Here is a 24,097-nt window from a genome sequence, read left to right as displayed (position 1 = left end):
GTCATGGGAACAACAAAAGGAAGGGAAAGTATAAGGATTTAGGCTTATATTTAAACATTTGATGACATTTTCTAGGTTTGACAAGTGTTGGGAATTAAAAACGTATCATCTATAACATATAATATATAATGCAATATATAATATGCAATATTATGTATAATGTATAATAAAATTATATAATAAGTGAGTGAATTTATTTAAAAAATAAAAGGTCCCCCAATTAAAAGGTCCATGTAAGCTCCACAAGGTAGAGACCTCATCTGTCTGACTCACCACTCTGTCTTTAGCACATAGCACTGTGCTTGGCACCAGATGCTCACTTTCCTTGAGAAAAAGGAAAGTAAATGTAAGATGGCATTGCTTCTTTTTTTGTGATGTAGGCAGAGAGAGACAGGAATAATAATACATTTTAACAACCTGGAATTTTTAGAAATTCTGTCTTGGCTATGGAATGGATTATATGATCATTATGTGATCAAAATAATCACTATGACTATTTAATGATCATTAATTTAATAATATGCCTAATGCCTAATGATAGAAGTCATTTTGGTGACCTCTGACCATATCATATATTGATCTGACCTCATTAGACATTTTCCTCAAGGTCATTAAAATGTCTGCAGATTATTTCAAACATCCTTTCTCCTCCAAGTGATATAATTATATCCAAGTGATATAATTAGAAGACATGCATGTTCATTCTTATACAAAACTATAATTATATTCCACTCCTTCCAGCACTCAGTCCTATATTATATCTACTAGACCATAATGGAATGAAAATTATTTTTTAAGACTGGCAGCATGAACATTTTTAATTGAAGTTTTTGTTTGTTTGTTTGTTTTGCTAAGGCAAAAGAATGAATGGTATTTCTTCTTTTATTAAAGGATATCATCATATATTCTGAGTACTACATACTTATATTCTTTGTCAGTTAAGAAAAAATCATAGGAAAATGATTGAAAGGAACATGTGTAAAATGCAAATAAACTACAATGGCTTGGGATAAACTCATTAAAGTTAATGGTATTAATGATCTTCACAACCAGTGATGGAAATAAAGTGACACTTTTCTCAGGGGAGAAGTGAAACCACAAAAATATGGAAAGAATTATTTTCAAAATGTTTAATAATGTGGTACCACATTTCTCACTCCAGATAGGCAATGAATACTAAATAAAAAGCAAAACAAAACAAATATGCATATAGAAGCAACTCTGTGTCTTGCCTCCTGAGGTTGAGAATAAACAGAGTACTATAACTGAGCACAGGCTTTTAAACTGGGTCAATCTACAGAAATTGTCATTTGCCCCACAAGCTTACAATTACATCATTAAATCACAATCAGGGGTGTTAGAAGGAGTAATTAGGAATACATTGTAGAGTTGCACACTCATAAGAAATTTTTTATGGGAAGGAAAAAATCTTAAGCATTCACTGTGGGGAAGTCTCATAAGACTTTTGAAAATCAAGTATTTCAGCCCATGAGGCTTTTATTTAGCAAGAACAGCCAAACAAGTTTTTTTTTTTTTTTTTAACCTTAATTTTTGAAGGCTGTCTAAGAATCTTGCCTTTTTCATCTATGGCCTAACATGTTCAAAGCAAAAGGAATAGGAAAATGGACAAATAGATTCCAAACGGATAACTCTAAGTTTTTCTTTATATTTTCCTTAAGGAATCAATTCCAAGCTTCACTTTGAAATCATGCCAGGTGCTTCATTTGGGTTGTTTGAGATAAATTCTGACACTGGAGAGGTAGTGACAACCACCACACTTGACAGAGAAGTTCAGGAAGTCTTCACCCTTCGAGGTAAGAGATCCCTTCACTATCATGCTAAAAGAGATAGTTCAGTGGTGACATGTTACATTTTAGTAGGGTGTCTTTAAATTATTACTGACCTAGTGCTACACGGTTAATTTAGTCTGATTCTGTCTAGTTAGAACAATGTATTTCAGGTATGAATTAATGGCCACACATCATGCCATCTTTATGTTCTATGTCAGTACTCGTACGAGATGGAGGTGTCCCTTCCCTGTCCAGCACCACAACAATTCTCTGCATTGTTGAAGATGAAAATGATCACGCACCAGAATTTATTGTCTCCAGTCATGACATTGAGGTTCTGGAAAACCAAGAACCGGAGATTGTCTATACTGTTTTGGCCTCTGATATGGATGCTGGCATTAACAGAGCTGTCAAATATCACATAATTCGTAAGTATTTTTTTATTAAAATTCCCTCAGGATACACAGTGAGTTGACACACACTATATGTTGGTTATTCTGTATTTGATATCTACTGCATTCCCTATAGAACACAGAGCCAGTAAGAACTGAGCGGTGCCATGAGCCTCCTTTCCACCTCCTGCCCACAGCCACTCTGAACCACTGCCCTCCAAATCCTTTAAAAATCTGCCCCTGAAAGCTCCTGTGAATTTTTTTTTTCTGTACTGACATTAACGGATGTACAGAAGAAACAGACAACTTTTCTTCTATTTTGTTTCTTTTATATGAAAAGTTTTTATTTTATTTTTTATTTTCTCATAGACTCACTCTTGTTGGGTCATCTCATCCAGTCCCTGACTTCAGCTACTAATGGTACCCCAAGGTCTCCCTATCTCTCTCTGCATCCTGGATCTAGGTCTCGTTAAAGGATATTTTTTTAAAGTAAAATAATAACTGTCATATAAATGTAGAATTAACAATCGCCAATTTTTATTTAATTCACTAAATATGAGTGAACCAAAAGATGTTAAAATTGGTTCAAGGAGAATGCCAAGACCCCCCCCCCCACACACACACACACAAAGGGAATAGGGATTCAGAAGTGCAGAAGAGGTCTATCTGCAGGACGGTAATCAATGGCATTCCACCAAACATGATTAACGTGTATTTCTGAGCACAAGAATCATTTGTGTCATTATCCATTTTCAATGATTTATGGAGTGGTCAAATAGTTGAAAGACAGTGAAGGTGGAAGACAATTCTGGTGGCAAAGCTGGACTAGACACCTGCTGTGTTTTAACCCCAGGATACCTACTTATGTTTTTTCTCCCATTTCAAATGGCTTCACTACTTCCTGATGGCCCCAAGGACCGACCTGCATATCTAACAACATCACATCATCAATGTCTCCAAACCTGAGGTTAGCATCACCTCCTCCTCACCCTCCCCCATCATGGTCTGGCCTCTTCTCCTAGAGTCTCTACCTGTGATCTTCAGCCTTTTTTGCTCCCCTTGCCTTTAAAAGAATCTTAAAAAACTGTGTACCCTCCCCCATAACACACACATGTTTTTAAGTTGTCAACTAAAAATTTTTCCATAAGTTTAAAAAGTAAAAAGGCCGTATTTTCCAGCATATCATAAATATTGATATATTAAAATAAAACTGTTCTACCACCTTTTAAAAGGATCCAATAAAATTATATCTTTTAAAAAACATAAGAAAGCTATCCTTGCCTTTCTGTTCTGGGCTACGTGGGGCTGCCCATGTCTTCACCGTCCTAAAGTCCCCAGCGGACCTGCCCAAGCAACATGCACCTTCTCGGCCAGGGTGGAAGCTAGGAGCTCCACACTGCTGGATGGCCATGGAACTCAGGAATCTTTCCAGGAGCAGTGTGAGGAAGACAGAAGCATCCCTTGGGTTGGCAAAGCCACCTTCCAAGCCACCATGGCCAAGAGATAGGTCAAAGAAGGTGCTAAATGTGACAAACCCAAGGTGAAGGATAAGCCTCAGAAGAGATCGGCAGGGGTGTCTGTTAACACTGCCCTTCCAAAATTAGAGCTCAGGCCTAAAAAAGCCCCTGCAGAGAAGGGAGAAAGGCTGCCCAAAGGGAGAAAGAAGGAAGAAGGTACTGGCAAGGGTGGGAACAATCTTACAAAAATCCAAAATGCCTCCATGTTCAGTTGCAGAGAGCGGAAGGCACCAGGGATACCAAGGGATGTGTACGTTTTGATAGCTCTGTACTTGTAGTGACTCTACTGTTTGAAATACCATTTTTCTAAAGAAAAAGTTTATAAAAATGTAGAATTTTGTTTTTGTTACATTTTTATACACTTACACACACATACACAAAGTTACTTCAAAGAATTTGTAGGAAAGTGGAATTAAAAGATAATACGAATCTTTCCATGAACTTTTTGAAGACCCCTCATATGTATTAGACATCTGAGAAGGCTTTTCAGTTATAATTTTTGCACTGTTTTTTCCTTCTTGAATTAATATTTTCTTTTTACATTCTTGCAGAATTTTATCTTAATATAATAGACTTTTATATTTAAAGTACTGATCATTTTATTATACTTTTCTACCATTAAAATATGTATGTAGATTGAATTTTAAGATTTTTAAAAAAATCTCCAATGAACATATGGTCTAAGTTTGGATAATTATTTTATATTGAGTTATTGTGATTATTATAAGATTAAGGTAGCAAAAGTGTATTCCAAATTTTGACAAATAATTAAACATAAAAAGTAAAATTGTTTCAGAAATGTTTCTGTTAATGAAACTGATGGGTTCTTTTTTCCCAATTAATTTATGAATCTGGGAATGCATATTTCTTTTTGCTAGAATAAGACAAGGTACAGCACCAAGTCTGTTGCTGTTTTTCTTTGTTACAGATGTAAGTACTGAGAATCCTTGTTCACATTTTTTTAAATGGGAGAAGGATTATTGTTACAGAAGTCAACTCAGTTCTTGAACTCCTTCTGAATTATATGCCAAAAAATTAACTGGCGGTCTTTATTTTTACTTAACTACCACTTAGACACTTGAATAGGCCCTATGATTTAGTTGATAGTAAAGACCCTCTCTGACTGCAAAAGGGTGTTTTCCCCAGGAAAAGTCAGTCATTGTTGTGACATTGACCACCAGTATTGGGAAAGGCCCCTTTATTTGGAAGCCATTTATTTTGGTGAAAGGTGAGCCTTTCTATTTTAATTTATGAAAAGGGTGATTATAAAGGTGAATGTGGGAAAGATAAATCCCATGATTCTAGGTGAGTTCTTAGGCAGAACAATTTTAGGAATAAGGATACTTAAACTGAACTTCTGGAAGTTACCTTAAAACTATCTGTTCCCAGGTGAGCTCCTTGGACAGCTTCATGTAACCCCAGCCGTACTCAATCTCATTTTAAAGATGACTGATCTAAATACCCCTCATTCACCAGAGCCAGATGAATTCTTCCTCCATAACTCATTTTTCCTCCTTAATATCTTTGGAATGTGTCCTCTTTTTTATGCACATATTATTTCAGAACCTCCTTGATGTTCTAGTAGAGTGCCGTAAAACCTTCCTAATCTTCCCATTTTTTAATCAAGCTTTGACATTGCTCCTTCAGTACTCTTCCTAAAACAGAAATTTGATTTATGACACTGTCCTGTCTAGAACTCTTAGGGCCTTCCCTAAAGACTTCAGGATAAAGTGTAGACTCTTCAGCAGTGTATAGACAGCCCTTCATGATTTGACTCCTACTTACCTCCCAAATTCACGTCTTCCGCCTGCTACTACTGTGCGCCCTCCCCCTACCTCTACATGCAGATTCTCAGGGAACCCTGTGTTCCAGTCACCCTAAAACATTTGTAGCCTATTAATTCCCCATATTCCTGGGACTTCATGCAGGCTCCTTCCTCTGCATGGAGCGCTTTCTCCAAATCTTGTAGTCTGGCTTCCTCCCATGTAGGAGTAAGTTTCAATGTCACTCTTTCTAATAAGCATCTCCTGGCCATCCTAACAGCGCTGTGTGATTTTCACACCACACATTTTTTCTTTTTTGGCGGCTGGTCATTATGAAGATCCGAGTTCTTGACCTTGATGTTACCAGCACCAAGCTCTAACCACGTGAGCTGACCAGCCAGCCCTCACACTGCACTTTTAACGTCTGGGTACTGACCCACCTTCCCTCCTAGACCATAAACTCACAGGAGCTGGATCATGTCTTACTTGCCTCATATTCCCAACATCAAATACATACTTGGCACATAGTAGGTACCCATTGATTGTTTGCTGAGTGAATTAATCACTCAGATCTGTCTGATAATCCCTACTTTAGGTACAGATTAATTATGTCTTATAAATATAAACACAGGACACTTTCCTCAGCCCCAACTCCACCTGTTGCTGTTGTTTTCTCTGATACCCTTTGTTCCCATATGCCTCTGGTTCTTGTACTCCAGTAAGTTCCCACACTATTGAGCCTGGTACTTTCATCTTGCCCCTCATCCAAAATATGGCTTACAAGTCTCTGAAGCACACTTTTCTTCACTAAGTGTCAGGATTACTCTAAAATATTTTTGAAAGTTTTTTGTCCCTTTGTAAATTTTAATGTTTATTCCACTTGGTACCATGAAAGATAGGAAAGGGTAGATTTTTTTTGAAGGATTCAGAGATGAATAAAACATTGTCCTTGCTTAGGTTATGAAAGAAATAGGTCACTGTCCAACTATCTCTAACAGAACTGTTATCAATCACGCACGAAGTACCATGGCAGGTGGAAGAGGAAGCTTCCTGCAGTGGTATAACTGGCATAAGATCTGTAATGAGCAACATTTGGGAAAATTACTACAATCAATCTGTTAATTTTTGGTTGATGCCTAAAAATGAGCATTAGATACTGTTTCTTATCCCTTACTCCTATTGTTTTATTTCAAATACAACATGCATTCTAATCCTCTCAAGAGGAAAAATACATGACTATAAAAAGTTGTAGATGCACACGCAAAAAATTATATTGCTGCAAATCAGTGAAAGCAAGTGTTCTAATTGAAGTGCTAGGCTTACCTTAATCAGCAAATAAATATTTCTGAAGGAATGAATAAATTAATACCTATAGTGCTAGCAACAGGCTGCTACTTTTTCAATTTAAGTGAATTTCAAATTGTTTTCTTTAATAGATGGAAATACTGATGAGTACTTTGCTATTAATGAAACGTCAGGAGAACTCTCAACCATCCGTGCTTTGGACCGGGAGCAAGTCAACAATTTTACCCTTGTCATACAGTGCTCCGACCTAGGGGATCCACCTAGGAGCTCTGCAATACAGTTGCAAGTTAGGGTTTTGGACGACAATGACCACAGCCCTTCCTTTCCCACACTTTATTATCAGTCCTCTGTGAGAGAAGATGCTGAAGTGGGAACGGTGGTTCTTGTGCTCTCCGCTGTGGACAAGGATGAAGGCCTGAACGGGCGCACTGAGTATTTTCTGGTGGATGAGGCTTCCGGTGCATTTACCATTGATCCTGTGGGAGGCATACTGAGAACGGGCCACACTCTTGACCGAGAAGCTAGATCTCAGCATACTTTTAGGGCTGTGGCCAGAGACTGCAGCACCCAAGGCTCAAGGAGTGCCACAGTAATTATAAAAGTGTATGTCACTGATGTCAATGACAATGATCCGGTTTGGGAGCAGAACCCCTTTGATGTTTTTCTTTCCCCCCACTCACCTATAAACCAGACAACTGCCATTGTGAGAGCCGATGACCCAGACTTGGGGCCCAATGGAACTGTCGTCTTTAGTTTTGCAGACACCCAGTCAATATTTTCTATTGAAAAACATACAGGAGAAATTCAACTTCACCAAAATCCATCTTTGGAATATTTTCCTATCTGGCTGCAGTTAAAAGTTGCCGACCAAGGGGTCCCAGCCAGGACAGCCACTGGTCTCTTGGTCATTCACATGGAAGGAGAAGATGTAAAGATTTCCTTCAGTCACCATCTTTATAAAGGGCTCGTGACTGAAAATTGTGAGGCAGGTGAGTTCCTTCAAGTTTATTGTCTGTTGAACCTATTTTGTTAAGATGCTTAAAACTATGGATTATATGACAACAATGCTTTTGCAGATTGGATTATAAACTTTTGAATCCAGCCAATTCTTGGTATTAGAAAGTCATGATCGATATGGTTAAGAATAGCCTGGTCTGCAAGAAAATGTTAGGGCACAAGACAGTGAGGATCCAATTACTTCTTCTTACCTCTAAAGGTGGACCCTCACAGTTAAGATTCAGTCAGAGAGCTAAGGAGTAAGTAGACGGGAAGCCTTGGTTTTCATATCGAGTTTTCTTAACCCCTGACCAGAGCCGTCCTTCTTAATTCCCTTATATTTGGAATTAATTAAATTTGACTTTTAACTTTTTAATAGAACTTAACACTCTAAAAATTTATTTATTAAATCTTACACATAAAGAAGGCTAGAAATACTTCTGGAAGTAATACAAGCATATGGTATCATAAATATTCAAGTAGGTGTACATTTCAAGACCTCTGAAGCAATGGGGTGGGACCTCTCTTTGAAGAATAAATATGACCTGGGTGAAGACCATAAAGTCTAAGTTGGGAGGTAAACTGAAAGTTGCAGATATAACAGGAAAGAGAAAGGGATAAGGTAAGAGTGGCAGTTAAGGAGGATCCTGCATCTGATTATGCAACTAACCTACACCTGGGTTAGCATTTCCTAGACCCCTGTGTAAAACAATGACAATGTGCATAAAATATTGATTGACATTTCAGCTGGACAAAGCGTTTCCTGGAACATGAATTTATTAGACTGTGAGATCATATCATAGACACCAGAAGTTAGTTTTTCCTTTTTTTTTTTTTTCCTTTTGAATTTCAGTGGTTTTAAAAGATTGGAAATTCCTCAATTCCAGTATTAGAATGGCCTTGATATAAATTGTTTAATAGCATTTTATGGCTGCCTGCATGATTTCTCTTCCAAATACACCTGCAATTTTAACTTTTACTTTTAAATGAAAAATGTGTGCCTATTGGAAGCTTAAATTTTCTGTGGGTCACTTGAAAATCCTCTCAGTAGGTGCCACTTGGCATCCTAAATTAATTAATTTTGGTATTATCATAAATTCTCATCACTCTAAACTGCTTTTAACATTTACATGTTCTTTTAAGAAAATCAAAATTCGAAAGTTAAAACAACTCCAATGTATTTAAATTTGTTTAACATTTCTTGGTTAGAAATCCCACAGGTTCAGGTTTTGATTAACATTGACTTCATCTATCAACATCGTTGAACTTAACCCCTCAATTGTTTAAAACAATATACAGTTTCCATTTTAAAAGCAACCTTTTGGTAGGTAAGACCTCTTTAAGAGTCAGTGGTGAAATGTTCATTCATTCATAGAAAGAGTCACTGGTAAGATGCCAGTTGCCTATAAGACAGAGGCTGGCCCTACAGCCACCTGATGAGAAAAATCATCCCAGTCACTTCCCAATCTACTCTTACTGCTGTTCCTCTGGCCCACCTCTCCACCTGCATTTTCAAGCCAGATTAGAGGAAATTTAACCATTTTGAATCTTTTTATAAGTTAAGGATAAAGCACTTGGTTGTCCGCAATGTTAAAATTCGCTAAACAATTGAAATGAACATTCTAGAAGCCAGCTTTCCTTTCTTCTGTTTCACTTATAGTATTTTGGTTATCCTGACAAAGATGAATCAGCAACCATCATCCCCATTGTGGGCTATTCACAACTTCATGCATTTCTTGAATTACCATGAGAGGAAAAGTTGAAATTATGAATTATATTGATAGCCTGATTAAAAGTAAATGCTCAAACTTTGAAAAACTTCAAATAAAATTAAAACATGATGACACATAGGGCACTCTAACCAGTAAAGTATATTTAATATTGTACAGTTGGCCCCCCATGCCTGCAGGTTCACCATCCACAAATCTAACCAATTGCAGATTGAAAATATTTAGAAAAAAATAAAAATTAAAAAATAACAATGCAACAATAAAAAATAACACAAATAAATATAATACAGTATAACAACTATTTACATAGAATTTACATTGTATTAGATATTGTAAGTAATCTAGAGATGGTTTAAAGCATACAGAAGGGTGTGCCTACACCATACGCAGATACTACACCATTTTATATCAGGGACTTGAGCATCCGAAAATTTTGGTATCCATAGGGATCCCAGAACCAATCCCCCATGGATACTGAGGGATTACTGCATAATAAATTAGATTTTGGTATTTTGGAGGAAAATCCCTTCTCTGGCCCTTTGCCAGTTGATGCAATGAATTCTGGCTCCCATTCTTGGTAAGGCTGTACACATGCACATCAGAGTATGGAAACTGTGACACAGGTTGGTGTACCTGAGCAGGTCAGCCTCCGTCATGGCTTTATTGTTCATGATGGGCAACTTCTCCTTCTGTAAAGTGGAGATGATAATGCCTTCCTCACAGGATATTGTAAGGATTCAGTGAAGTCAAGGATGCTAATCATTGCTTTTGTTGTTATTTTTGTTAGCCTCCTTCTGTCTCAGATTTGTAATTGAATTTTATTATGTTAGCTAGCTATGTATAAAATGTCACCAGAGCAAGCAGTTGTTACATAACGATCATATATCAACAATAAAATACTTAGTTTTAAAGGTCTACCATCTGTTCCATTTTTTCTCCAAACCAGATAAGAATTATATTTCCAAGGTGATGGACTCCTCTATAAACATGGAACTGGTGGCTGTATGTCATCCACCACTTTGGAAGAGAGCCCAACATATAAATTTTTATGATTATGAAAAGAGGGAAGCAAATATTATCTGTCATTCTTATTTTATTTGTATGGCCAGTCTCATACTTGGGATGAAATTCAGTGGAATGAGTACCATCGAACTAGCCATTTATAACAGTATGAAATTCCATCACCTTACCTGTGATTGTAAGATAGCTGTGGAGGAGATAGAAGTAGAAAAGCCATAGGCAAGGTCAAGTTTTCTCAGAAGAAGGTACATACCACATGAGGCAGGTTTTAATCTTTGTGAATTTGCCTCAGTCCCACATCTGGCCTTCAGCCGTGTAGGGTCAAGACTTCATCTTTTTAACATACCAAGCAGTTCCTTCCCCCAGGGGTGGGAGTTATTGACTAATATGAGAGAAACTGATACATATGCCAGAATGCCAGTTTTTAAAATTTATTTGGTGAACTATGCTTGCCATGTGGATTACAATAGTCATGTCAGAATGACCAGTTCTACCTTTCCAGGAAAAAAAAAAAATGCAAGAAGCCAAATCGTAATCAGAAAGTTGCTTGATAATCCTAAGCAATTAAGGGGAGTATGTGATTCGAGTGTTGAATATCACCAGCCTACATCACCTTCTCCTCAGGCAGAGCTTATGCAGCACTGCCGAGAAGGATTGTGAGGCCTTCATTGACAGGGCTTCCATTGCTCACCAACTTCCTTTAGATGTACACAGTCCTTACTTGACATCTTAACACCTCAGTCAAAACTTCTGCCCTGGGAAGCATTTATGATTTTGCATAGGGATTTTGCATAACTCTGTTCTGAACCATTATGTGTTTTTTATAGATGTAACAGGGTTAATGTTTTTTAACTATATTTATACTGTTTTCTCTGTCGCCTGTCTATGGATAAGACCCCTCTGCCTATTCTATAAGAGGCATCCACTTGTGGATAGCATTAGGATTGTTACAGCAGGAATGCAAAAAGAGAATATTCTACACTTGATAAACAAAATATGTGTTGGTGCTCGTTAGAAATATTAGATCAATCATAGAAAAATAAACTATTTTTCTTCGTGTATCCAAGTTGTATTGTATAAAACTGTAACTCCACTTCATACATGTTTAACTACCAAAGGACACTCTTATCTGTTCTTGAGGATGACCCTCACTGTTCTATCCTTCCCCACGGTACTTCCTATATAAATGTTGACTATATACTTGATACTGTATACTCAGTATTCAATTTTTAAGGGCCTCGAATGTCTATCTCATCTATTCTCTTAAAAAATGGTTTTAGTAATCAAATGAGCACTTTGTAATCTCTAAAACATTTCACCATCATTACTACCAGTAGTTATAAGTCTAAGACATGGAGATGAAATTTCAGCCAGAAATAGTTGGGGGAAGCTTCCAACTATGGATAGCAAAGGCAGAAGGAAGTTTGCTCCTAATAGCAGTTCACCAAATGTTTGTTGAAATCATTTTACCATTTAACCATCACTTATAAAGTAACAAAAGGCATATGTCCAAAATGAGAATAAAATCAGGAGGTGAGGTGGTAGAGGGGGAAGACAGTTCGTGTCAGGCAGGAGAAATGGCATGCAAAAGCTCAGGTACTCACAAGAGTATGGTGAGTGTACTGTTTGGTGAGGCATCTCATTTGGAATAGCTAGAAAGCAACATGCACAGAGGCTAATGTGCTTCCTAGTAATCACTTAGAAGACAAAGATATTGATGACCTTTAAATGATCAGAATTAAAAATGTTGTATGCACCACTATTACAGTATTATAGAATTCTATGTTTGTCTATGTATTTACCTTTACCAGAGAGCTTTATATTTTTGTATGCTGTCTAGTGTTATTTTGCTTCAACTTGAAAGACTCCTTTTATTATGTCTTGTAAGGTGGTTTTTAGTGGTGATTTACTCCCACAGCTGTTGTTTATCTAGGAAGGTTTATTTAGTCTTCATTTATGAAGGACAGTTTTACAAGATATAGTATTCTTGGTTGGCAGTGTTTTTTCTTTCAGCACTTTGAATATATTATCTCACTACTTTCTCATCTATACTGTCTCTGATGAGAAAACCACTTAATCTTATGGGAGCTCCCATGTACAGGATGAGTCACTTTTCCCTAGTTGCTTTCAAGATTTTCTCCTTATCTTTGACATTTGACAGTTTGATTTTAATGTGTTTCCATGTAGAACTCTTTGGGTTCATCCTAGTTGTAGTACTTTGAGCTTCCTGAATTTGGATGTCCATTTTCTTCCTCAAATTTGGGAACGTTTTGGCCATTGTTTTTTCAAATAAGATCCCTTTGCCCTTTCGCTCTCTTCTGAGGTTTCCATAATGAGTATATTGATAGCAACCCATAGCCCCTTAGGCTTTCTTTACTTTTTTCATTCTTTTTTCTTTTTGTTTCTTTAACTTGATAATTTCAAATGACTTGTCTTCAAGTTCACTGATTCTTTCTTCTGCTGATCAAGTCTGCAATTGAATCCCTCTAGTGAATTTTTCAACATAGTTATTATATTGCTCAGTTCTATTATTTTTTTTTTTTGATTCTTTTGTTGGTTTCTATCTCTTTTGCTGATGTTCTCATTTTTTTTATTCATAGTTGTCCTGATCTCATTTGGTTGTTTATCTGTGTTCTCTTGTAATGCATTGAGCTTCTTTAGGATGATTATTTTGAATTATTTGTCAGGTAATTCATAGATCTTTTTCTTTAGGGTTGATTCCTGGAGATTTATTTTATTCCTTTGATTGGGCCATGTCTTATTGTTTCTTTATATGAGTTGTTATTTTTTTTTTTTTGGTGGAATTTGTGCATTTGAAAAAATAGCAACCTCTGCCAGTCTTTACAGACTGGCTTCATATAGGGGAAGACCTTCACCAGTTTGACTAGAGAATCTGGGGACCTCTCACACTTCTCTGTTGATGAGTCTTCTCTGAGCTTGTGCATGTAATTTCCCTGTTAGAGAGGTTTGCCAGTTTTTTGTTTGTTTGTTTGTTTGTTTTTAGGAGCTTGTAATCTCTTGCTCTTTCTGGTGTCTCTTTGTGGTACTTAGGTACTCTGCCACCAGCCTCTGAGTTATCTCCTTGTCAGCAACCCACAAGCATCCAAAGTAGGCTGGTTCTTCATCAGCTCTCTGATTCAGGTCAGACAGAAACCAGCTCCTCAGTCAGCCCCACAAAAAGCTATCAAGCTAGACACACATTCCACTCTTCTCTTTCCCTCCTGTTGGAGAAGCCACAAGTTGGGTATTTATTCCTGATAACACTGAGCTGTGCCAACTTGGGGGAAGGTCTATCAAGGGAGAAATGAAACAGCTTTTATAACCCATTTCAATTTGACTGTTCTTGGTTTTGACCTTGCTTGGAGTCCCATGACTTCTTAACTAGTTTTGCAGTTCTCATAAAGGCTTTTGGGAACATATATTGTTCTTAAGTCCATGTCTCCATGGGGGAGAAAGGTCTGGGGCTTCCTATTCTTACTAATGTCACTTCAAACTTTTCTTCTTAAATGATTGAAATATATTTAGAGTTTCAATGGTTGGACATTTAGGAAATAATAAATAATTCAAAATTATTCAAATGTTTAAAAAGTCTGTTTCTTTCAAGTCAGTCACCAATAAGAAAATGCTTTTGTGGCTTAGGAGTAACAAACATAAAGCCTAGAATTAATTACTCATGCTTGGTTCTAAATATAATGTTTTCATAATCACTTTACCTAAATATTCTCATGATTATTGATTTTTATGGTCATGTAGCATTAATTGTTGCATAATTCTTCCTTTATCTGAGAGTTCAGAGCTGCTGGGGGTGGCATTGACTTTTTAACTATATTTTTGTAAAGAAGAAAAAAAAAAAACGTTAAATGTGTAACACTTTTTTGATGCAATGTTAGGCTAATAGCGAAACTTATAAAAGCCTAAAATGTAAAAAGTAAATTATTCTATTTGTTTCACTTACCTTGTGAGAATTGAATGTGCAATGTTGGTTTTCATCACTTACTATTTCTACCTTGAAGTGAAATGAGCAGTAACTACAAGTTTCATTTACATGCCCAGTGAGACTTTTATTAAAAATGTACACAGTAAGCATAGACCTAGAAAGATTCAAGGTCCTTTAATTATTTCCTCTTTTTTCGGGACAGTCTCAAATTTAAACTTTGTTAGAAGAGGAACAAATATAAACATTTTTAGCTCTTTGCTGATTTTAGCATCTAGTTTGAAGTATTTTCATTGAATGAAATTCTTGCATGCTATAATTCTATTTGATATTGTGAACATTTTATTTTCCATAAAAATGTAATTGTTCCCTTCATGAGAGAAGACATATGTAATTTTCCATTGCAATACATCTTTGTTCTTTTATATGCAAGCAACCTTGATGTTTTCTTTTGTAATTGGGCATGTAATAAGCGTCCTAACCCATGAAAACAAGGCCGTCAGCAAGATTGTACATCTTGCCTGCATCACTATTTCTTGTCTTACTGACATTCTGGAGATTATATGATGAGCTAGTTGAAATAAAATTTCCTGTGTTTAAAAAACAAATTGTATCAGGAAAACACAGAATTGTGATTGAGCACTGAAGATAAAACATATTACACTACTGTAAAGGCATATTTCTACCCAAAATGTAAAACATTTGTATATTAACAAGAAGTCTCCTAAAATGCCATAAAATAAGCATCAGATTATAATGAAATTTTAAAGAGTTTTCACCATGTGTAGTAACTTGATTCTGCCATGATTGTTTAAAATTCATTACTTTGTCACTAAATGACTTCATAACCAGCTTAGAAAGAAGACCATTTGGAGATCCTGATAAATGATTTTTAAACTTTGTCACAGTTTATGTTAAACATAATGATTCTAAAGAGAGTAGTATATTCAGTTTGGTTATCTTGTTCTTTCTCTATAACAAATTCTGTTTTATGTCTTTTTTTTCACTGAGTTTTCTCTGAAGTTTCAATTTTGCAGGCAATATCACATGCTTGTTTCCTTTAATATTTATAATGATCATTACATTTTTCTGTAAGTGTTAAGCATTTAAAGGCTCCTAGGGGAAAATACTGTCTGTTCCAGGGCCTTTTCCTTTTCCTTTTCTTTTCAGTGAAATCCTTTTAAGTATCCAGAAAAAAAAATCAATTTGTCTTGGTTTAAGGATCATTTTCATTATTACTTCTTGCAGGATGGGTTTCAAGCTGTGCTCCCTGGGGCTTGTGTGCAGTAGGGTTCAATGACGAGATTCAGTAGAGACCTTGAAAAGGTGCTAAATTTTATTTTTTTTAACAATTGCAAATCCTGCTATCAGATATGGTATTACATCAGTGAGTTACTTTAAAAAGTAATTGCTGTTGGCTTAGAGTGGTCCTGTAGGCAGAGACCAGAACTTTTCCAATCTTTCAAGTTAGAAAACGTCAGTGTCCTTTCTCCTTCTCTCTGTCTCCTTTCGTCAGATTTTATATATTTATTTATTTATTTTAATTGTACATTTTCATGGGCTAAAGTGTTGTTTTCAGTGGATGCATATATTGTACAATGATTCATTTAGGTTAGACAACATATCCATCACCTAAACATTTATCTTTTCTTTGTGATGATTATGTTCAAGATTTTCTTTTCTGGCTATTTAGATATATACAATATAGTATTACTAGTTATAGGCAGCCTAGAACAGCAGAACTTATTCTTCCTATCCACCTGTAACTTTTTTACCTATTAATCCACCTCTTTCCCCTTACCCTGACCCCCTTTCCTTCCAGTCTCTGGTAACCATTATTCTACTCTAATAATATGAGAACCACTATTTTTTTTTTTCTAAGATTCCACATATGAGTGAGATCATGTGATATTTGTCTTTCTGTGCCTGGCTTACTTCACTTTTTACATTATGATCTCCAGTTCCATTCATATTGCTGCAAATGACAGAATTTCATTTTTTTAATAGCTGAATAGTGTTCCATTGTGTGTATATGCCACATTTTAAAAATCCATTCATCTGTTGATGAATATTTAGGTTGATTCCATCTCTTGTCTATTGTGAATAGTGCTACAGTGTGAACATAAGACTACTAGTATCTCTTCAACATACTGATTTCATTTTCTTTGGGCATATATGCAGTAGTGGGATTGCAGGGCCATAAGGTAGTTCTATTTTTAGTTTTTTTGAGGAACTTCCATACTATTTTCCACAATGGCTGTATTAATTTACGTTTCCACCAACAATGCATGAGAGTTCCCTTTTCTCTGCATCCTTGCAAGCATTTATTTTCTGTCTTGTTGATAATAGCCATTCTAACTGGAGTGAGATGATATCTCATTGTGCTTTTAATTTGCATTTCCTTAATGATTAGTGATGTTAAGCATTTTCATATACCTGTTGGCCATTTGTATGTCTTCTTTCAAGAAATATCTATTCAAGTTCTTTTCCCACTTTTTAATTTTTTTGTTTTTTGCTGTTGAGTTGAGTTTCTTATACATGTTTTACAGTTTTTTATTATAGATATTTTTCACCCCCTTGGTTAAATTTTCTCCTAGGTATTTCATTTTGGGGGTAGCTATTGGAAATGGGATTACTTTCTTTATTTGCTTTTCAGATAATTCGTTATTGGAGTATAGAACCACTAATGATTTTTGTGTACCGATTTTGTGTCCTGCCACTTTACTGAATCAATTCGTTCTAGTATTTTTTTGGCAGAGTGTTTAGGGTTTTCTATGTATATGATCATGTCACCTGCAAATAGAAATTGGTTGACTTCTTCCGTTCCAATTTGAGTGCCATTTATTGCTTTTTCTTGCTTTATTGTGCTGGATAGAACTTCCAGTAGTATGCTGAATAAAAGAGGGGAAAGAAGGCATCCTTGTCTTGTTCCAGATCTTAGAGGAAGTCTTTGACTTTTGTCTGTTCAGTATGAGGTTAGCTGTGGGTTTGTCATAAATGGCCTTTCTTTTGTTGATGTGCATTCCTTCTATACCTATTTTGTTGAGTCTTCTTATCATGAATAAGTGTTGAATTTTGTCAAATGCTTTCTTTGCATCTATTGAAATGATTTCTTTTCAATGGATGCAAATGTTTTTTCTTCATTCTGTTGATGTGATCTATTATGTTTGTTGATTTGCCTATGCTGACCATTCTTTCATCCCTGGGATGAATCCCACTTGGTCATGATTTTTTTAATGTGTTGTTGGATTCAGTTTCCTAGCATTTTATTGAGGATTTTCACGTATATGTTCATCATGGATATTTGTCTATAGTTTTCTTTTTGTGTATGTTCATGTCCAGGTTTGGTCTGAGGGTAATGCTGTCCTCACAGAATGAGTTTGAAAGTATTCCCTCACTCTGCCCCTTCAGTTTTTTGGAAGAGTTTGAGAAGAATTGGTATTAGTTGTTCTTAAAATGTTTGGTAGAATGTGGCAGTGAAACCATCTGGTCCTGGACGTTTCTTTGTTGAGAGACTTTTTATTACCCTTTCAACTTCATTACTACTTATTTGTCTGTTTAGGTTTTCTAATTCTTTATGATTCAATATTGGTAAGTTTTGTGTGTCCAGGAAATTATCCATTTCTTCTAGATTTTCCAGTTCGTTAGCAGAGAGTTGTTCATAATAGTCTCTCATGATCTTTGTATTTCTGTGGTATCAGTTGTAATGTCTCTTTTTTTAATTTCTGATTTTATTGATTTGAATCTTCTCTCTCTTTTTTCTTAGTTAATCTGGCTACATGTTTATCAGTTTTGTTTATCTTTTCAGAAAACCAACTCTTTGTTTCATTGATCTTTTGTATGTTTGTAAATCTCTAATTCATTTATTTCTGCTCTGATCTTTGTTATTTTTCTCTTTCTACTGATTTTGAGTATGGTTTATTCTTATTTTTCTAGTACCTTGTGATGTAACATTAGGTTGTTTATTTTAAGTGTTTCTCCTTTTTTGGTGAAGGCATTTATTGTTATAAACTTTCCTCTTAGAACTGCTTTCACTGTATCTCATAGGTTCTGGTATGTTGTTTTCATTTTCATTTGTCTCCAGGAATTTTTAAATTTCCTTTTCAATTTCTTCTTTGATCCATTCATTGTTTAGAAGCATCTTGTTTAATTCCAATGTATTTGTACAGTTTCTAATATTACTTCTGTAATTGATTTCTGGTTTTATTCTGTTGCGGTTAGAAATAATAGTTGATATGATTTCAGTTTTTTAAAAACTTGATGTAACTTGTTTTGTGATCTAACATGTGGTCTGTTCTAGAGAATGTTCCATGTGCTGCTGAGAAGAATGTGTATTTTGCAGGGTTTGGGTGGCATGTTCGATAAACGTTTGTTAGGTCCAATTGGAGTACAGTGGAGATTAACTCTGATGTTTCTTGTTTGATTTTCTTTCTGCATAATCTGTCCATTGCTGAAAGTGGGGTATTGAAGTCCCCAGTCAATCTCTCCCATTAGATCTAATAATATTTGGTTATATAACTGGTGCTCCAGTGTTGGGTTTATACATATTTAGAATTGTTATGTCCTCTTGTGGAATTGATCCGTTTGTCATTATAGAATCACCTTTCTTATCTTTCTTTACTGTTCTTGGCTTGAAGTCAATTTTATCTGATATAAGTATAGCTACTCTGCTCTTTTTTGGTTTCCATTTGAACAGAATATCTTTTTTCTTCCTTTCGCTTTCAGTCTATGTATGTTTTTATAGGTGAAGTGAGTTTCTTGTAGGCACCATATTGTTGGTTCATGTTTTATAATCTATTCAGCTACTCTGCGTGCTTTAATTGGGGGATTTAATCCATTTACACTTTAGAGTTATTATTGATAGATAGGGACTTATTACTGCCATTTTGTCACTTATTTTTCTAATTATTTTGTGGATACTTTTTTTCTTTTTTCTTATCTTACTGTCTTCCTTTGTTATTAAGTGATTTTCTCTAGTAGCATATTTTGATTTCATTTGTTTTTAATATATCTATTATAGGTTTTTGTGGTATGGCTACCATGAGGCTTACAAAAAACATGTTATGGTTATAACAGATTATTTTAAACTAATTGCAACTTAACTGTGATTGCTAAGAAAAGAGAAAAAAAATGACAGACTCTATGCTTCAATGTCATTCCCCACTTTTTGACATTTTGTTATTTCAAGTTACATATTTTAATATTGCCAATCTCTCATGCAGTTGTCGTATTGTTGTTATCTTTAATAGGTTTGTCTATTAGTCTCATACTAAAGATTTAAGAGGTTTATTCATCACACAGCATTGGAATATTCTGAATTTGTCTGTATTCTCTTTACAAGTGAGTTTTATACCTCCAAATTTTTCCTTATTATATTTTAGCATCTTCTTTTTTGAGATTAAATAATTCCCATTAGCATTTCTTGTAAGGCAGGTGTAGTGTTAATTCCCTTAGATTTTGTTTGTCTAGGAAAGTATTTATCCTTCATATTTAAAGGTATCTTTTGCTGGATACAGAATTCTTTGTTGATGGTCTTTTTCTTCAGTAGTTTAAATATATCATCTCCGTGTCTCCTGGCCTCTAGGGTTTCTGCTAAGAAAGCCACTGAAAGTCATATTTGGGCTCTGTCGAATGTTGTGTTTCTTTTCTCTTGCTACTTTCAATATTCTTTCTTTGTCTTTGGTTTTTGATAATTTGATATGCTGTGCCTTGGGGAATTTCTATTTCAGTTAAATTTGATTGATGATGTCTGAGCTTCTTATACATGGATGCTTTATCTTTCTTTATACTAAAGAAATTTTCAGCCATTATTTCCTTAAATATGCTTCTTAGGTCTTTTCCTCTCTTGTCTCCTTTAGGTACTCCAATTATATGAAGGTTATTTCACTTGATGATTTCCCATAATTATTGCAGTCTGTTTTTTCTCTTTTTTTTTCTCCTTTGGTTGACTAATTTCATATGTCTATCTTCAAGCTCATGATTCTTTCTTCTGTTTGATCAAGAATATTTTTGGAGCTTTTTTCCAGTTCAGATGATATATTCTTTATTTCTAGAATTTTTATTTGTTTTTCTTTTTTTAAATTGATTGTACTCTTTTTTTTTTTTTTGGTCTCTCATTCTGCTCCTGGATTGTTTTCCAAATATCATTTAATTTTTTATCTATATTTTCTTGTAACTCTCTGAACATCTTCTAGAAGATTATTTGGAATTTTTTGTCAGATATTTCATAAGTCTTTTGTTCTTCTGGGTTCATTGCTGAAGCTTTGTTGGTTTCTTTTGGTGGTGTCGTATTTCTCTGTTTTTTCTCAATCTTTGTATCTTTAGGTTTATGCTTGTATATTTGAGAAGACAGCTACCTCTTTCTGCTTTTGCAGGTGTTCTTTGGTGGTGTTAGACCTTTACTGCTAAATATCAGAACTTTATCTCTGACCTGAAGTTGTTTTTTATCTGTGGAGGATTTATAGCAACCATCACCACTTAAACACTGCACCAGAACTTTCTGTCTTCCCATTTATTCCTGTGCTAGGGAAAACTTATTGTGGAGGCTGGAATGTGAATGTTGTGCCTGAGCTAAATTGCTGCCTTGCAGTTATTTCATAATCTGAGGAACACTTACTGCATGAACCTCAATTTAACTGTTGGCCTTTTAGCCACTTTTGTGTCATGGGAAGACTTCACAGGAGAAACCAGGCTGCATGCAAAATCCAGCCTTGGACTGAGTCTTTTCTAGTGGATTGTGTCCACTACAGCACTGTGGCACTGGCCTTCTTTATTACTTGGCTTCTGTGCTGCATCTGCTAATATCATGGCTCAGTGCACTTCTGTGGATCAGCCCCCAGCACTCCAAATGTTTCCCATGGAGCAGGACACAAATTAGTCCCCCAGGAAAACTCACAATCCACTAGGAAAATCAAACACCCACCTTTTACTCTCTCCTTTCACTTCTAAGACTGCAGGTCTAGTGGCCTTTACATTTGGTGCAATGCTGGCCTGGAGAGGAGGGGATAGAGCATTTCAAAGTGATCCTTTTCTCTTGGCAGTTGTGGCCCCTGCATCTATGTGGGCATAGGGGAACTTCATGAGCAGCTACTCCAGCTTGGAGGATGGGATAGAGCATTCTGTAGTGATCTTTTCTTCCCAGTGGTTGTGACACTTTTCTCCCCTGCATGCTCTGAGTAGTTTCTTGCAAATAGTGCTGCACTGTCTTTGCAAACTCCAGGGAGCTTCTTTGTATGCTGCACCATGTTGGTTTGGGGGAGCAGCTGGGGCATTTTGAAGCAATCCTTTCTTCTGCCTGCCATGGCTTTCCATGCCTCTCTGCCTCTTCCCCCAAATTCTGGTGATTTCAAGGTGGCAATTTTGTGCTTTCATCATTGCAAATTTATTTTTTGGTGATGGGAGTGATTCTGGGGATTATCTACTCTGTCATCTTAATCTCTGTCTCCTTTCTGAACCTCCCTTTTCCCCATACTTACTAAGCACATACTATGTACAAAGGGATAAACTTTTGATATACAGAACAACATGCTTTATTCTAAAAAATTATGCTGAGAAAAAGATGTCATATACTGTATAACTCACAAGCACATCAAATTATAAAGGCACAACTAATATGTAATTATAGAAATATATAGAATACAAATATATAGAAAACCTTCTCTGCTGTCATGGAATTTAGCCCAATTTAAGCAGGGAGATGAAATCAGTCTCCAAATGTGTTCAGTCCAAATCTGTGGATGAGGAATAAGTAGTGCAATCTATGCACCAAAAGGGCTGGACAAAAATGGAGAGGTTTGGTGATGTTAAACAGGCAGACTCAGAACTGGAATCAGACCATAGCTGTGTTTTGCTCAACCTTCACAGTGTTGGGGTTTTTTTCCTAAATTAAATTATTTTCCAGAGTTTACAAATTGGGAGATTTCACATGAAACTAAATATGAGTTTCTGAGCTTCTCTTGGAAAGACCAGAACTTAAGCATCCTGAATTTTCCTTTCCCTGCTAGCAGCAATAAGCTGAAGCTGAGTACCTTGCAACGTCAGGCAGTCTCTGGCCTCCTCCATTCGTACGACCCCTTCACTTGTCCTTCTCACCCACCTTCTTCACTTGTGCTTCCTTCTTTTACCCAAAGGCATCTGAGTTAATAAACCCTGCTCTGTACTTGTCTCTGACACCATGTCACTCCTGTTTCCTTTTAAAATGTTTTCTTTCACTTTTCCTTTTTGCCTTATTGCCACTACCTTCTGCAAGGACCCTGTTGCTGTACACCCAGGAGCAAAGGGGGTTCTTCTAGAGTTACCTCCTATCCGTTTCTCCCCAGTCAGAGTACAACATGCATACCTTTGCAGTAGGTGTCATCCTGTGGGGCAGGATGACAGTAAGAGGTTAAGTGGGGTCATTTCAACATTGGGAGTCTAAAGTAGATGCCACAAGTTATAGGTCTAAGACCAGAGGTCTAGGGCCAGTAAAAAACTATGAGGAAGTTTCTCAGAAGTGGTGGGCGAGTAGAAAACAGGAAGCCAAAGAATAAAGATGAATTAGAAAGAGGTGTGGAAGTGGCCAATAAGCACATGAAAAGATGCTCAACATCTTCAGACATTAAGAAATTAAAACTAAAGCCATGGTAAGATACTACTACATATCCACTGAGATGGCTGAAATTAAAAACTGACAATACTAGTTGATGTGGAGCAACTGGAATTCTCACATATTACTAGCAGGAATGCAAAATGGTACAACCACTTTGGAAAATAGTTTGGCAATTTCATATAAAGTTAAACATATACGTACCATAAATTTATACCCCTGAAGAGTGAAAACATGGGTTCACGCAAACACTTGTACATGAATGCTTAGAGCAGCTTTATAAATAACAGCCCAAAACTGGAAACAATCCAAATGTCCATCTATAAGTGAATGGGAAACAAATTGTGGTATGCCCATTCAATAAAATACTACTCTGCAATAAATGGAATGAACTCTCGATACACAAAACAACATCCTTAATTCTCAAAAAATTATGCTGAGCAAAAGAAGCTAGGTATTGTGTGATTCACAAGTGTTTGAAATTGTAGAGGCAAAACTAATCTAGAGTTATAGCAAACAGATCAGTGATTGCTTGGGTCCAAAAGTGAAAGAAAACTGACTGAAAAAGAACATAAGGGAACTTTCTGGAGTGTTAGAAATACTCTATATCTTGATTGTAAAACGGGTTACACAGTTGTAAAAACTCATAGAACTGTATATTTAAGATATATGTATATTATTTCATGTAAATTTTACCTTAGTAAAGTTGATTAAATAAAAAATACCCCCCCCCCCAAAAAAAAAACATGGAGGGAGGCAGTCCTAAGAGGGAAATAAATGAACAAGAAGGACAGGAAGTAAAGCAGAGATGAGCAGCAAAGGGCAGACATATTACAAAGAAAGACATCAGAGTACTAACTTGGGGCCCAAATGGATCATTGGGCACCCTTCCAGCTGCAGTAGATGAGTAGATGTTTCTCTGCCCAGAACTGCCCGCACAGGCAGCTGTGTACCCAGGTTCCTTAAAGGCATTCAGCATCAGTCCCCTGCTCAAGAACTTCCCATTTTTCTCCTCACTGCTTCCTATCACATTAAGCAAGGATCATTTACTTTTGTGAATAAAGTT

The 24,097-nt window shown here is 36.0% G+C and overlaps 1 protein-coding gene across 2 annotated transcripts in view; it reads left to right on the top strand.

Annotated features, from left to right (window-relative positions):
• Positions 1-24,097, top strand: part of DCHS2 (dachsous cadherin-related 2) — a 220,318-nt gene that overhangs the window by 160,218 nt on the left and 36,003 nt on the right. For both annotated transcript variants that reach the window (XM_063107351.1, XM_063107352.1), the window contains 3 exons: positions 1,680-1,814; positions 2,009-2,218; positions 6,899-7,756. In XM_063107351.1, coding sequence (XP_062963421.1) covers positions 1,680-1,814; positions 2,009-2,218; positions 6,899-7,756 — 1,203 coding nt within the window. The remainder of the gene's footprint in view (positions 1-1,679; positions 1,815-2,008; positions 2,219-6,898; positions 7,757-24,097) is intronic.

This window comes from Cynocephalus volans, chromosome 9, assembly GCF_027409185.1.
Source record: "Cynocephalus volans isolate mCynVol1 chromosome 9, mCynVol1.pri, whole genome shotgun sequence".
Classification (NCBI taxonomy): domain Eukaryota; kingdom Metazoa; phylum Chordata; class Mammalia; order Dermoptera; family Cynocephalidae; genus Cynocephalus; species Cynocephalus volans.
The sequence above is the reverse complement of the archived record's forward strand: the minus strand, read 5'-3'. Positions and strand labels throughout refer to the sequence as shown.